General features: G+C 36.9%; 1 protein-coding gene across 8 annotated transcripts in view; it reads left to right on the top strand.

The window, feature by feature from the left end:
* LOC113644229 (piezo-type mechanosensitive ion channel component 2) overlaps positions 1–15,716 on the top strand; it is a 128,448-nt gene that overhangs the window by 56,007 nt on the left and 56,725 nt on the right. For all 8 annotated transcript variants that reach the window (XM_047810778.1, XM_047810782.1, XM_047810781.1 and 5 more), the window contains one exon: positions 11,246–11,405. In XM_047810778.1, coding sequence (XP_047666734.1) covers positions 11,246–11,405 — 160 coding nt within the window. The remainder of the gene's footprint in view (positions 1–11,245; positions 11,406–15,716) is intronic.

Raw genomic sequence — 15,716 nt, 5'->3', positions numbered from 1 at the left:
CAGACAGAAAAAGAAGCGAACAAAATAATAAACAAAAAGATAAATAAATGTCAGCAGTTGATGAGTATACAAATTCTAAGCATCTGGCAACACTTCCCGTAATGCCTTTAATAACAACCTGTGTGCTAATTTATTCCAGAAAATAATTTACAACAAATTCTACATCTTTAATTGCTGAGTTTGGTTAAAGTGGAAGGAGTATTTAATCAGTGAGACAAATTTCTCCACTTAGATTTGTACTGAGATGTTACTTATTTTGTGGAATTCTGACAAAAATGTATTTCTGTCAGGACCACTTGTCAAATGAGAGTTGATTAGATGATAGCATACAGTTAGTGTTGGCGGTATGGTTCTGTTCGGGGCAGGAATCCACGTACCCTTCCGTGCCCATCCGTGCGCATGCATGGACTGAGCGGGTACAGCAGCAACTAGAAAATAGAATAGACCCCCCTATAACAGAACCATTTTTTTTGCAAATAATAAATGAATAAATGGATAAATAAATATAAAATAATTAGAGAGAGGGAGAGAGAGAGAAAATGAGTGGAGATTTAAGACGTAAATGGTAAAACGAACACAGGTTCCGGCATGGTGGAGTCGGGGTTGGAGGAGGGAGTTGCAGCAGCAGCGACGCACTAGAAAGTGGCTCAATGAATGGGAATTTAAATGGTCGGGTAATATGGATAATGTAACCAGATTGGTGCGCATCGTGGACTGCTGATTAACAGCTGATGCACGCTTGACGACGTGGCCTGCCAGAACTAACGCGAAGCTTAATGTGTATGAGGAAGAAAAGTGCACACTGCATGTCATGTCCCTGTTGCATAAACTGAACCTTATGGCTTGTAGAAAACACCTGGGTAGATAAATACATTTGTCCTGTAGTGAGAGAAAATCTTGCACAACAAACTCATGCATCCTGAATCTCCTTGAAGGTGGTTAAGGGCTCTGAAGAGTGAATGAAGCTGGGCATTCCACTAATCCCGAATTATCAATGGTATCATCAGGCACCATTTCCTAATAGCCTGTAAAAATAAGGCATATACTTATGCAAGTAACATGTTCAAATATCCCTTTAATTTTTTCACCTTCTCTAAAATATTATACATGAACACAAAATAATATAAAATATGTATATAAATGAAATTGCTATTAGATGTCCTGTCTGTATATTGGGTTTGATTTGACTTTTTCTCACACTGCCATTTAAATTCTATTCAATTCAGTTCATTTCAAATTTGATTGTACAGCACATTTAACAATGGACATTGTCTCAAAGCAGCTTTACATATCCTAAGAAGTGTAGTACGGAATGTTTCATATTATACAAAGATTACTGTTATCCAAAAGGACAAGATTATGAAAGATATTTAAACATGTTTGTATTTATCCCTAATGAGCAAGCCTGAGGAGCTTCCCTTAGATGGAAGAGGAAGAAACCTTGAGAGGAACCAGACTCAAAAGAGAACCCATCCTCATTTGGGTGACACTAAAGGGTGTGATTATAAACTGTTATAAACACCAGAGAGTGTTTTTATGAACAGTCTATAAAGTTATATTCTACAGTCATATACAGTACAGACCAACAACTGTACATTGATTAGGAGATTGTTGTCCTCAAAGACACATGTACTTGCCATCTTTTCTTTATTAAACTCATTTCAGTAAAGATAACGTTGGTTGCTAAAAACAAATACCATTTATCTGCTGTAGGCACCACCCAACAACAGCCTAGACTGCACTCATTTGTTTCCCGAAATCAATCCTCTAAACGGCATTCTCAGAGATGACTGGCAACAGATGCATGTGATCAAATTAGTCTTTAGGACAGGTGGCACCATTCAAGCCAGGCTCATTTAGTTTCTGTATAATCATGTTTACTGGACTGCTATTATTATGTATTGTTGGTATTATTTGACTAGTTGTGTGTCTGTTGGCCACCATGAGAAGCTCCTGGGGCCTGCTGTGGCGCGACTATGGCGGCTGTCTGGCTTATCCCCGTAGCAAAGTGGCAGGTGGAACGAGAGAGGGATGACTAATAATTCTGATGAATGCCAGTGAGCTGAGGGTGTCTGAGAGCTGCTTGGAGAAAAATGGCCTCGACTCAAGCTGTGCAAAGACCTGGCCCTTAAGAGAGGACATGGAGAGAACATTTCATTTGATGCTATGAAAGAATAAACATATTAAGTATGTTACCAAGCATTCATCAGTTTGCTTAGGTAGCTATTTGCAGCTAGATGATTGTTAATTGGAACCAAGTTTTTGTTACATTTACATATTTTGTTACATGTAATCACAACCAGTTAAAAACTGGATATATATACTGTATATGCTACAGTATATACATACCAAACACTTTATTAGGAATATCTGTAAACCTCATCATTATCTAATCAGCTAAACTAGTGGCAGCAGCACAGCACATAAAATAATTTTAACCAACAAAATCTCAGTTTGGCTTGGATTGTGGCATGGTTGTTGGTACCCATGACTGATGGGCTGGGATGAGTATTTCAGAAACTGCTGATCTCTTGAGATTTTAGAGTTTACAGTATATATTTTAGACTTTCTGTTGGCTGAGCAATGCTGTTGATGAGAGAGGTCTGAGGACTGGTTTGAGCTGACTGTAGCAACTCAAATAATTGCTCTTTACAACTATGGTGAGCATAAAAGAATCTCAGAAGTATGATAAGAATCTTTTGGAGAATGTGCTATTAGCAGAAGAACACACCAGTTGCATGGACTAACCCCAGTAGAAATACAGTGCAAAGTATTTAAGGAAAGGACTATTTAAGGACTATGTACGTTAAGGAAATGATCCCTAAATACTGTAAATTAGCAAGGGAAAAAGGTTACATCTAAAGAACATCCTCTCATACTCTGTCTCTCTGTTTTTATTTACATCTTCTGATGCAAAAGAGGTCAATCTGTCTATTTTTTGTTCCTTGGTTTAGCTTTTTTGGGAGGCTGTTTGTTCCAAAAAATCCTCCAGATAACTAAATTGCCTGAGGTCCTCACAATCTGACTCAAAAAAATGAGTTCCCATGAAAAGTTCTGTTGATCCTCTGAATAAAAACATGGGAATAGGTTTCTTTTGCAGTCTCTTATAAACAACCATGTACACTACACGACACCATACGAGCTGTTAACTTTTAACTCTTCTTTACCAGAGACCAGAAAATAGAATTTCTGCCTGTTTTGTTGTGTTCATATTAGTTTCTTTGTCATGTCGCACTCCACACAGGTGATTAAGGCTATCAAACCCATTTCTGCTCTATGAGGTACCCCAAGTTCTTGGACACAAGCATCTGAAAATATAACCATTAATATTAGATAATATTAAACTTGAAATCCAACTAATCCTGACTAATTTAGCACCTTGTGGTGATTTAATAATTTGTTTAAACAGATTGAAAATGTCCAATAAGATGACTTTCATTCTGTTGGCAGAGCAGCACACCAGTGTACTGGTAAAAAGCCATTTTTTGAGGTTTCCTTTCACATACTGATAAGCGCATACTATACAGTATCTGATCCCTGGGCATGCTGAGATCAAGTAGGCTTTTGTAGATACTGTTTGGTGCTCTGGATCTTTCTGCTAATCATATCAGCATTTCCCCTCATGTTATGAAGTCTACATAATAGAATAGGTGAATGTTACAGAATAGGTGAATGTTATCAGCTTCCTTTCATTTTTTTGTGCTTCAGACAGGCTATTTTTTCCTCAACATTTTGCTTTGTCTGGTATTTAGTTGAAGGTTGATTTAAAGTTTCCAGATTTATTTCAAATGTATTCCTTTAAAGAAATCATGTTTCAAAGATACTTAGTACCTTTTAATACTGTAGCTGATCGTTAGATCGTATTAAATACAGATGACAATTTGAAGGAATAATAAATAATAATAGATGAAGAACCATTAAACTCTCTGTCAGAATAAATCTGATACATTGCATACATAAATGGTTTTGGTACAAGTTAAATTAGCTGTTTTGCTTTAACCAATGAGAAAGGTCATTAAAACACAAGGGATTTTGCAACAGGCATTTCTCTATCCTCAATGCCATGTGAGCTTTGAATCGTAGCACTGTGCTGCATGTTGGCCTTGGACAGAAATCAGCCAAAAGCCTCGGTGGCCATTTCTGCCCTGTGTATTTGGACGGTTTCTTATTTGCTGTGAAAATTATTAAGCAGTAAAAGCCACGCTCTGAGACCTTTATTAGGGATTAGCGGGAAGTAAGCGAGGCGTTAATGCTAATATCTTTACTTGCCAACCTCATTACCATATTACATGAGAAGCATCCTGAGCTTGAGCTTATCATTTTTATCTGCTTATCCTGGAAGCCTATTCTTAAAAAAGAATGTCAGGATAATTTAGTTATTTATTCACATCAGCTAATCACCAAGGCTTAAACATGTAGCTTATTGTAAAGTTTGATGATTCATCCTTGACTGTATTTAGTACTTTACCTCTTTTAGTTACCTCGAACCTTGTGAAATGTCTCTGAAAGGTCAGGGGTCGGCAACCCGTGGCTCCGGAGCCACAAGTGGCTCTTTCATCCCTCTGCTGCGGCTCCCTGTAGATTTGGAAAATAAATGTTTAATTTAAATTTATTTTAGTTTAGTTAGATAGTTTAAAAAAAAAAAATTCTAAGATTATGATGCTCTTTACATTAAACATTAAACATTAAAATAAACTGTGTTTAATTTTTTTATCACTCAAAATATGCGTCATAACTGCCGACTTGCGAAATTCGACACACAGAAGCAGATGCATTTTTGGTTTGTTTCAGCCGGCAAGTTTTGATGTCATGAATACGAAGAGGACTCAATTAGACATTTTATTTGAACGTAACTTTTAACCCATCATCTTTTTTGTTAAGGTTAGTTCAAACTGTTCAAAATATTTTTGGTTGCCTGCAGAAATAAAATTTTGTTTACTCGGTAGCAGTTCATTGATTTCATAAATGAACACACTACAGATTTTCTATACTTTCCATAGGGTAAAAAAACGATATATGCAGTGTTATCTTCATTTTAGATGTCAAAAGGGTTTTTTGGCTCCCTGTGGGTTTTTTTTTTCTGTGAGAAATGGGTTCAAATAGCTCTTTGAGTGTTTAAGGTTGCCGACCGCTGGTTTAGGTGTTCCATGAAGCCAAATAAAGGTGACTGAGAAGCTCAAAGAAAAAACCAAGAAAAATGGGCTGTGTTTGTGAGCTGTCAGTGTCCTGAAACCGACCGCTGTGCAACGTTGTGCCTTTGCTGGGCCTCGCTGACTCACTCTGCAAACAACAAGACTAAAATCATTGAGACTTGAAGCCTGCCAGGTCTCCATTTTCTTAGGATGGAGATTGGATAAACAGAGCAAAGTATAGCAGGAAGTTGGATTCATGCCGAGTAAATCTGAGATAGAATAAAGCCAGACTTGTGTGAGGATTAATCCAGATCTAGGTTAGGAATAATGTATAACCCATTATCTGTAATGTTTAGATTCTGCTTGTCTGCATGGTGTGCACTCATTCAGCAACCAAGCTGACTAGAAGCTGCTGGCGGAACTGGAAAGGGAAATTACGTGCATGTTATTTCTCCCTGAGGAGGTTAGCCTGTTGCTAAACAAGCCAGGAACATCAGTGTTGCGTGTGTCTCTCCTGACAGCGGAACAACTGGTAGCCTTATATCCGAAAGACGACAATTACTGAATGTCAATTACTCGTATTACAGTAGCTGTGTTTCCAGATCAAAGCAAGCAATCAAGTTTCATACAAATTGGGAGAGGGCCCCAATAAGAAATAATCCATCTTCAGAGTTTACGGTCTTTATGACATAGTAATTACATTGATTGATATTAAATTGCTATCTACTTGCATTTAGGATGAATGTTATGTATGTTAAATGTGGAAGAAAACATTACAATTTCTTGAAGTTAATAAGACAATAATGTATGTTGTCATGTCAAAACTACAAAATATTATCTTCTTTACACATTACAGCTTTAACATGGACAGTTACTGTGCTTATCCTGGAGACTCCATTAAGTAAAGCTAAATAAATGTCTCCTTACAGAAAACTTGTTAGCCATCACAAGACACCATGAACACAAACATTCACACACTCATTCACACATGGGGCAGTTTATCTTAGCCCATCCACCAGTGTTTTTCTGAGAAAACCAGAAAACCCGCAGGAACCTACATGAACCAGCGACTAGACAAGAACCCAAGATCATGATTGAACCAGGGGAACTCCTTCACACTCCTGTGCTACCCCAAAGGCATGTCATATAATGGTGTTACTGTAGATACAATAGAATATTAGAATGAGTGAATAAATATAGGCCTGTCAAAATGATTCACATCTTCAGACCAATTATTTTAGGCCAGATTTAAGAATTCAACATTATGAATTATGTTATTCTGTAATTATAAATTATTTAGCAACTACTGATAGATAAGGAGTTATAGAAGTGAAGAAGTCTGGGCAAACTGACTGGTAATGCAAGTTAAACCTGAGGGCATATTAATTCAGTAAGATTAAGCAAGAGTTAAGCTATGTTTAAAAAAAAGAATAATATTTGTTTCAGAAGTTTCATAGTTACTTTATTTCACATTTTCAGTGCTGTTACTTTTTTCTTTCTGTTGTTCACCCACATTAATTCCTTCTTCTGGTTAATTGACCCCTTATGAATCTTTGCCCCGTGACCCCAATGCTTGCACTGCACTGCTGGCTTTTGTCCATGCAGATTACAGCCAGGTTTTAAACAAAGGTCCTGAGAAAGCATTAATCCTCTTGGCATAAATTTAGTGAAATATCTCATTTAATAGAAATGGCACTTATTTGCACTCAACAAATAACCATGAACATTTTTTTTGTCAGCCTGTAGTCCAGATGCTCTTTTTTGAGAGATGTTTGAAAAATATTTGAAATTAGGCTAGATCACTTTAGGATAGATAGATAGATAGATAGATAGATAGATAGATAGATAGATAGATAGATAGATAGATAGATAGATAGATAGATAGATAGATAGATAGATAGATAGATAGAGGGAGGGAGGGAGGGAGGGAGGGAGGGATGGATGGATGGATGGATGGATGGAGGGAGGGATGGATGGATGAATAAATGGATGGATAGGTAGGTATGTATTTAGGTAGATAGACAGATTAACAAATTCCAGCTGTATCCACAAACGTAGGCAATAAGGCATATAAAAATTCTAGTAATAAAATGTTTTAGAACTTTTTTAACTAAAAAATGTAAATAAATTGATTTAATTAGTCACAACTCATGATTTAATCAGCACGTTGTGATACTGTTGTAATATTATATGTTATGTTAAGATCTCTGTAGATTACAAAAAAAAAGTCAGTCCAGTTGCTGAGTCTTAATAGACCCACTGTGGTGATGATAGGCCACTCTCACGGCAGATGTCTCTGAGAGATGAGATTGAATTATGTGACGGCCAGAAAGCCAGCTGGACCTTTGAAATTTAGTTAAAATCACATTTTATTTAGTAACAAACTTGCCTTCCTCAACTTGTTGACCTATTATTGTGCCACATTTTCTCTCAAGGTTTTTTGGTATTTTCCAAGCCACCTTTGGCTTATTTACAGTACGGAAATAAAGTTAGTATGATGTTTTCTATGGTAGAAATTAGCGACATGGAAAATAGTGTACAGTATATGTGTAAAGCATTTATTGTATTAGGTGATAAATATTGTTTACAAACAGCTTAAGAATTTAAACTTGGCATGTTTTTAATGAAACTTTACAAAGTAGATATGTTTTAATCATTATAAACATTAATGAGGGACTTAAAGTTTCTATAGCATGTCAGCAAGGGTCTGCAAACACATACGAATGCTCCTAAACATAACTGCTGACTTCATCACTGATATTTAGGCTGTATTTAAATACACAATAGAAATATAAGTTTGTGTGTTGCAAGATAGGGGCAATTTGTTTTACTCAGAAAGAAAGGAGGTGTACAATGTTGCACTCAGTGGTATTTTACATACAGGACTTTCTTAAATTAGTATAGTTGTCAGGACTCATTATGTCTATTTATTTTCTTCGCATTGCATCTAGCTTCACAGAGTCCTCGTTTTTTCTTTGTCTGTGTTGGTTTATGTAACCTTTTTGCTTTGCCGTGTCGTGTTCTAGTTCTCGTGATTTTTTTCTCTCTGTCCATGTTTTCCGTTTTTGTTAATAAACTGTGTTTTTGTTATCCCTACATTTGGGTTGGGTTTTTATCTTCACTATGGCCACTGCCACCCCTGCCAAATAGTACAGATTCAATACAATTGCTCTTTATAGTTGTAAATAATGCGTACGTATTTTTAAAGTTGCTTATCTGAAGTGCAAATATTAAAGAGTTTCTAAGCTAAAAGTTTGTATTCTGTTATTAAACTGTTTATTGAATTGTTCAGTTTGAGAACATATAGTATATTTGGACAAACTACTGTATGACATTATCATAAGAAAAGCTTTTCAGTGAGTTCTGTATATGAAGGTGTTGGAAGCCTAGGTTTATTTACCTTTAATGCTTTCTTTTTAAACTATTTCATCTAGGCCTTGCTGAAAGCCCTTGTATTGTGGTATTTGAGTCCTGGACTGTTTTTTGTGCATGCTGTGAAAATGGAGGTATTGTCGGGTGACGTGATGGCCCGTAGATCCTCCAGCCTGTCCATTATCCCCTGCTGATGTTCTAACTGCAGTGCCAACTAATGACTGTTAGCTGCCCCACCAGCATCCAACCCGCACTCATCAAAGAGTAACTCAACACCAGCTTGAGTAAGACTACAACCTCGGAATAGATGTAAGAATTATAACCACTCAGCGAGTTCTAAAAGCGAACCAAAAATACAGATTTTTGTGTGGAGCCAACAATATTCTGGGTGTCTCTTCAAATTGATGCTTTCACTGTGAACTTTGATAGCGGCTCCCTTTAATTCTCTTTATGGCCCAGAGTTTCCTAGTTAATTTACCACACTGTTTTATTCCCAAATGAGTGCCATCTGTAGGACCTTCATTTTGCCAGCTCACGCTTTTCTCTTTATTAGCATGCTGAGATAAAAGGCGGCCTTAAGCAGTAGTGCAAACTGTTTAGGTACAGGGAGGTGCCCTTGGAAAAGAGTCAGCAGTGGACGAAGCAAAATGCGGAATACTCGCTCTGACTAGTGCCGTCTGTCACTTATTAAATTTTATGGAGCAAACACGGTGCACTTTAAAGAGGCTGCACAGTCGCCGACGTTTCTCTTTGAAAGCCGGGTTTCATGTGGAGAGAGTTGCATACGTATCCAAACATTTGTTTAGAGTTGCATGAAACCCAACGTCAACAAGGTGCAGGCTGATTTTCTGGTGAAGGGCCACTTGGCTGCTTATCTTTTTGCAATTTGAGCTGTTTTTCTTTTTCTCCTTGGGCTGTTTGTGATTTATAGAGTGATTGATGAGCATGTGCAGTAATTGACAAACAAGATATAATTTAGAAGGAACATGACTCAATCTCTTGTTTGTCCTAGAATACAGTATGTTTGCATTAGTCTTAGATACAAAGGCAGTTGTTCACACTGTATAGTGAGATGGTGTTGTAGATTGTTGAGTCACTGTTGAGTAAGACTGTGGTTTATGGTTCTGTGGGCATCCAATGGTGTGGTAATGCACTCCAGTTTACCAAAATACCTTCAACTTTTAATGCCATAAAAACTAACCTTGTCTATGTAAAGCTTTTATACATCTTAAAATGAGGGTCTTGCTGAATGACAACTGAGTGGTGCAAGTTGAAACAAGTGGACTTTCAGTTTTCAGGACAGAAACATGTAGCTCCATAAAGAAAAGCTTGGTCTGGGGATTGAAAGGCTTGCCAAGGAACTTGAGCCGAGAGAACCGCGAAAGGCTGTAGCTTGAGCATGGAAATGAGAACCATACGAGGCAGCGCATTAACTGAGGACACTGGCAATCTTCGGTCTTTATTGTGGCTCAGGACATTTTTGTGTGTATTGGTGAGGTACTCCAGCACATTCTTGCACTAAATAGCATATTTTAAAACATAATTTGGCTCAAGCAGAGGTTGGGGATTGAAGTGTGTCATTTCTAATTACAGTGTTTTAGATCTAGAAATGACCAAGCAGTTGTCAGGATGGATGGGCGGTTGTGGGCTCCACTGGAGGTGTGGGTTCTAATACCAACTGATAGCTCAGCTGACCCTGAAATGAAGGTTGAATTATAAGATGCCACCCTTGGGCTCTTGAATAAGGTCCTTACCCTGCTATCATGGCTGACACAGGTCTCAGACCCCAGCATTGTGAAGGGTGTTCACAACAGGACGGGACTTCACAGTGCAGATGGACAATGACCCAAAGCATACTGCAAAAGCAACCAAAGAGTTTTTTAAGGGGAAAAGTGGAATGTTATGCAATTGCCAAGTCAGTCACTCACTGAATCCGATTGAGCACGCATTTCACTTGCTGAAGACAAAACTGAAGGGAAAATGCCCCAAGAACAAGCAGAAACTGAAGACAGTTGTAGTAGAGGCCTGGCAGAGCATCACCAGGGATGAAACCCAGCGTCTGGTGATGTCTATGCATTCCAGACTTCAGGCTGTAATTGACTGCAAAGGATTTGCAACCAAGTATTAAAAAAAGAGAAATTTTGATTTATGATTATTATTCTGTCCCATTACTTTTGTCACTTAACAAGTTGGAGGCACATACCATATGCAAACTGTTGTAATTCCTACACCGTTCACCTGATTTGGATGTAAATGCCCTCAAATTAAAGCTGACAGTCTGCAGTTAAAGCATGACTTGTTCGTTTCATTTCAAATCCATTGTGGTGGTGTATAGAGCCATAAATGTTAGAATTGTGTAGATGTCCCAATATTTATGGACCTGACTGTATTAACAAGATAACTGCCGACAAAATAGGCACAAAACACAAGGATTTCCCTGTGCAGTAATGTATATATTACAAAGGTTTCTTCTTCATCTAATAGAATAGGAATAGTATGTAAATAACACAACATGCAAGCAGTTAATTTAATAACTAGATTTGGTTATTAGAAAGATGCAGTGTACTTTAGGAAACAAGTGGCATACTGGCAAAAAGTCCTAAACAACTGGATAGTTCAGTATAAACCCAAAGATCTGAGCAGGCATATTGAAACAACACTGACAAAAATCAACATGATGTTCAACACTGTAAGTTCCATCATGAAAACCACCTCTCACCTCTTTTTACGTTTCTTTACAGTGTCCGGGGGGCAGATGCAGGTAACGGCATCCGTGTTTTCATCCCAGACATTGGCATGTTCATTGCTGGTCTGGTTACATGGCTCCTGTGTCGTAGTCTTGAAAAGCCTCCAGGAAAGGACATGTTGCAGCATAATACTGACTTCGACATGGGGAATCAGGTAAATTTACAGAACATTTGATGCCATGTAGCATCAAAAAACATTTTGTTTTATTATCACACATTTCTAAATCATCAAGCTTATTCTCTTATTCAGTGAAAGCCATACTTTTAATGAAGCATGTTGATCCAGTTTTGGGATGAATTTAAAGGTACAACTGATGAATCTGTTATGCTCTTAAAACAGTTTTGCTGGTATTGTTTGGCTCCACTTGTCTTCTTAAAAGGAAGTATGTTATATGGCCAAATGTATGTGGACACCTGAATATTGAACAACCCATTCCCAGCCAAAACCATGTAAATTAATATTGCTTGGTTCCAATATAAACAGCCTTCTGGGATGGCTTTCTAATAGATTTTGTTGCATGGCTCTGAGAGTCCATTCTGCAACAAGAGCATTAGACAAATTTGTCAGTATATCAGTTCATTCCAAAGGTGTTTAGTGGGCTTGAGTCAGGGCTCTGTGCAGGACACTCATGTTCTTCCACACCAACCTTGACAAACCATGTTTTTGTGTATTGTACTTTGTAAACAGGGGCATTGTTGTGCTAGCACAGGTTTGAGCCTCTTAGTTCCATTGAAGAGAAATCTTAAGTTGACAACTATGTTTTCAACAGTTTAGGGAAGAACCACATTTGGGTGTGATGGTGGGGTGTCCACATACTTTTGTCCATGTTGTGTATCACTGCAAGTCAATACTGCAATGAGATGTGTTTATCCTAATGGGTGGTCTCTTCCAGGATGACCCCCGCTCCCAAACACAGGGAATAAGGGCTCACTGAATGGTTCAATGAGTATGAAATTTATGTAAATTCTATTTTTTGAAACCAGTTTAACACCTTTGTGAGATTTTGGATGAATGTGTTAAACACTCTACATCCATTATCAAACCAACAGTTAAGGGAATATCTGGAAGCATGGTGTTCATTGCTCCAATATAATTTTTGACAGTGTAGAGTCTATACCTAAGCTTATGATTTTACTGTGACCTTACTGACACACATTTCCCCTTGTACTTCATTGTAGTTATATTGTGGCACTTGTGGATTTGTAAAAAGGAAACAGTAATACTGCAATGAGGTACAAAATAATTTTAGTTTAACCTATAGACAATTTATTTAACATATGTAACATCGATATTTACAAATGTAAATATTACATTTAAAATGTATTTTATCATCCAATAAACTACTGGGAGTACCAATAGTGTCTGTTGGTATAATAAATATTCCACTAATAGCTGTGATATCTCAGAAAAGTGTACTGTGTTATTAATAGTAGCATGGATATTTTGACACTTCATTTTATATATATAGCCATAATCCAGAATTCTTATTTGATAGATAGGGCATATTTTCCTTGCTGGTACACTGTGGTCATGCCCACTCCTTGCTCATATCTAAGCTGTTCTCTTTGTTCTCTATGAGTCTAGTTGATTAATATCTTCTTGGAACACACAACCAGAGGTCCATAATACATCTTACTCTTTTACTTATGGAGGCTGCTCCCTTTCAGGAAGATAGAAAGGCCTCTTTGGTGATAAATTATAAGCCATAGTTATGAAGAGGATAATAAGGTGAATCCATTACTGTCTGGATGAATACCAACCAGAGACATTTTCATAGTGCACAATTTCTCCCAAGGCTGTTGTTTTTCCCTCCCACAATAGGCCAGAGTCCCTCAGCCTAGAAACCCTCCTAAAGGAAGAGACTGACACTGCTTTTAATCAGCTAAAATAAACTTAGGGAACCTTGCAGTGCCATTCACTGCTTATTTTGTAGGGCTTTTTAGGTAAAATGGATGAAAATGTAGAGAATGAGAACCAAATAGAAATCCGTTTGAATGTTTTTATTGATGGAGCATCCTGTAATAGAACCTCTTGATAAAACCATAAAAGTCGTCAGGGTGATCACTGGATCTGTAAGTCTAGACCTAGCAACCTGTATGTTTTTATGATATGCTAAAATGTAGGGGTTGCTTTGATGGAACTTGGACTTTAAATGAAATATTAAACTATTAGAATAAAAACTAAAACCTAGAGGCTCACACTGTATTATGTGGTTACATTACTAATTAATAAATGTTATAGCATGTGATCCTTTTATTTCAGATTTTGCAAAACAGTTGATAATATGGACATAATTTTCTTTTTCTGTTCTTATGCTTTTTTATTATCCTCTACTCTTATCCATTTTGTGCACTGTATTTCACTTCTATGACATCGGGCAGGATCCATATAAACCATCTGCAGATTTCTGGAATGCTACACAAGAGTCAGAGTCATTCTCTATATAAATTAGGTTTATGTTCAACATAATGTGCACAAGAAGTTCATTTGTCCAATAAGATATTTAAACAGCATCGATTTCCACTGAGTGCAAGGTTTGAACTTGAGCCTCTCATTGATTTGAAATTTCTCCAGTTCCTATGATAACAGTCATACCGTCGAGTGCTCTGACTCTTCACTTATATGACACATAGAATAATAGAACAAATTATTTTTTGTGGAAGAAGTACAGGAAATGTAAATATTGTGTTGTCAAAAAGAAAACATATCAGAAACCTTAATGGAATAAATAAAGGATATGCTCACCCTGGAGAGGTATTATGTTTAAAATAATGTTCAAGAATCACATTTTTTTTTTATAGAGCTTCTTATAGATTCAGAATTAGATTTCAGGCCTTATATCCTATTTTAAATTTTGCCCAATTAAAAAACATAACAGTTATCTGATACTTGGATGAGTTACTGTTGCCACTATGGAGTTAATTTTTTTCCAATAACAAGATCACAGCAATTTATCAGTGATTATAGTTTATATTTATTAGCGACATGTACTTTAAAACTATAATTATGTTTAGTGTTGTGGAAAAGTCTGTGGAAGTTACTTCCTGTTATCACTTATACAAGCTATAAAAAGTTGTTCCCTTAACCACATTAATCTTGTAGGTAATAAGAAAAAAATAGCCATTGTGTTGTGTTACAGATGAACCAGAAAGTGCAAATCCCCTGGATTTCTCTTGTCAGAAGACCTAAAGTTACAGCTTTACCTCTGGATCTTATTAACTGCAGACACTAGTGACTATGTGTATAATCGCTCAGTAAACACCTCCTAAACGGAATTCAAATTGTTACAATTAACACATTTTAAATGTGTGTTTATTATAAATCTTAAATGATACGCTAATAAGTGTCCACTAATCCCTAAAGCCATCAGTGTTGTCAGAGCTGCTACAAATTAAAATTAATCTGCACTTTCTGTACGGTCATTTTTGTGAATTCACAGTATCAAACAAACACCTTAAAATATCCTGTACCTACATAAAAAAAAATCTAGCACTGGTACAAATTTTTGCCTAGCCCTGGTTTCTTGAGCACTGCCAGTCCTGCTCCTGTTTGTCCTGGCAGCACTGCCATGGCCTAATTCCCCTTCTACTTGGCATGGAATATGTTTATTTCTGTTGATTCCCTTCTGCCATGCCTTGTTTTGCAATCAGGGTAGTATTTATTCAGGTAAATGATCTGTTTGACGGGAGGACTAATGGATGTGCAGTCAGAAGGGAAACGGACAAGTGGAGCCTGCAGACCGATGGGCTGTTTGTTTTAGAGAGGAAATACTTGCTCATTAATAACCCTGATCTTATATCTACTGTATGAAGCCACTTCGCATCTTTCTTTGGCCTAATATCTGTCATAAAATGCAGATCACCACTTTGGTTCCTGGTGGCATTCCACAGTTTATTTCTTTTTTGGGAGCATTGCGGTCCTGGTCAGATGGGCATTTGGATTCCAGTAGAAACCAGTGTAAACTGGCATTAAATGCTGAATAATTGTATTTTGGGTCTCAACGAGGTGCTCAAAAATAAATCTTTTCACAAAGTACACTTACAATTATCTGTACGCTGCTCATTTATGTGATTATCCAATTTAATACAATGTACAGTATATGTACAATAAATACAATAGGAAAATGGCAAGTATTGAAATAAACATCTAGTATATTTTCAGTATTTTGTATGAGTAGTCCTACTTATGATTATCACAATTATCCTTTAAAATGTGGTATAACCCTATAGCTTCCAATCGTATTATTTACTAGATAATAAAATAGCAATTGGTCCATCAAGCTGATCCTGTTTCTTACACAATTAAGTGAAACACAAAGCAGTAAATATAAAATAATAGTAATAAAGCAGTAATAAAAATTACTACTAATATTCTGTACAAGATCACTCTTTCTCACACGGTATTGTTAAAGGGTGAAAGATGTTGTATTTACAGCTGTGAGTTACAGCATTTGACTGGACAGTT

Source organism: Tachysurus fulvidraco, chromosome 3, assembly GCF_022655615.1.
Source record: "Tachysurus fulvidraco isolate hzauxx_2018 chromosome 3, HZAU_PFXX_2.0, whole genome shotgun sequence".
NCBI lineage: Eukaryota > Metazoa > Chordata > Actinopteri > Siluriformes > Bagridae > Tachysurus > Tachysurus fulvidraco.
Note: the sequence above shows the minus strand (reverse complement) of the source record. Positions and strands in the feature narration are given on the sequence as shown.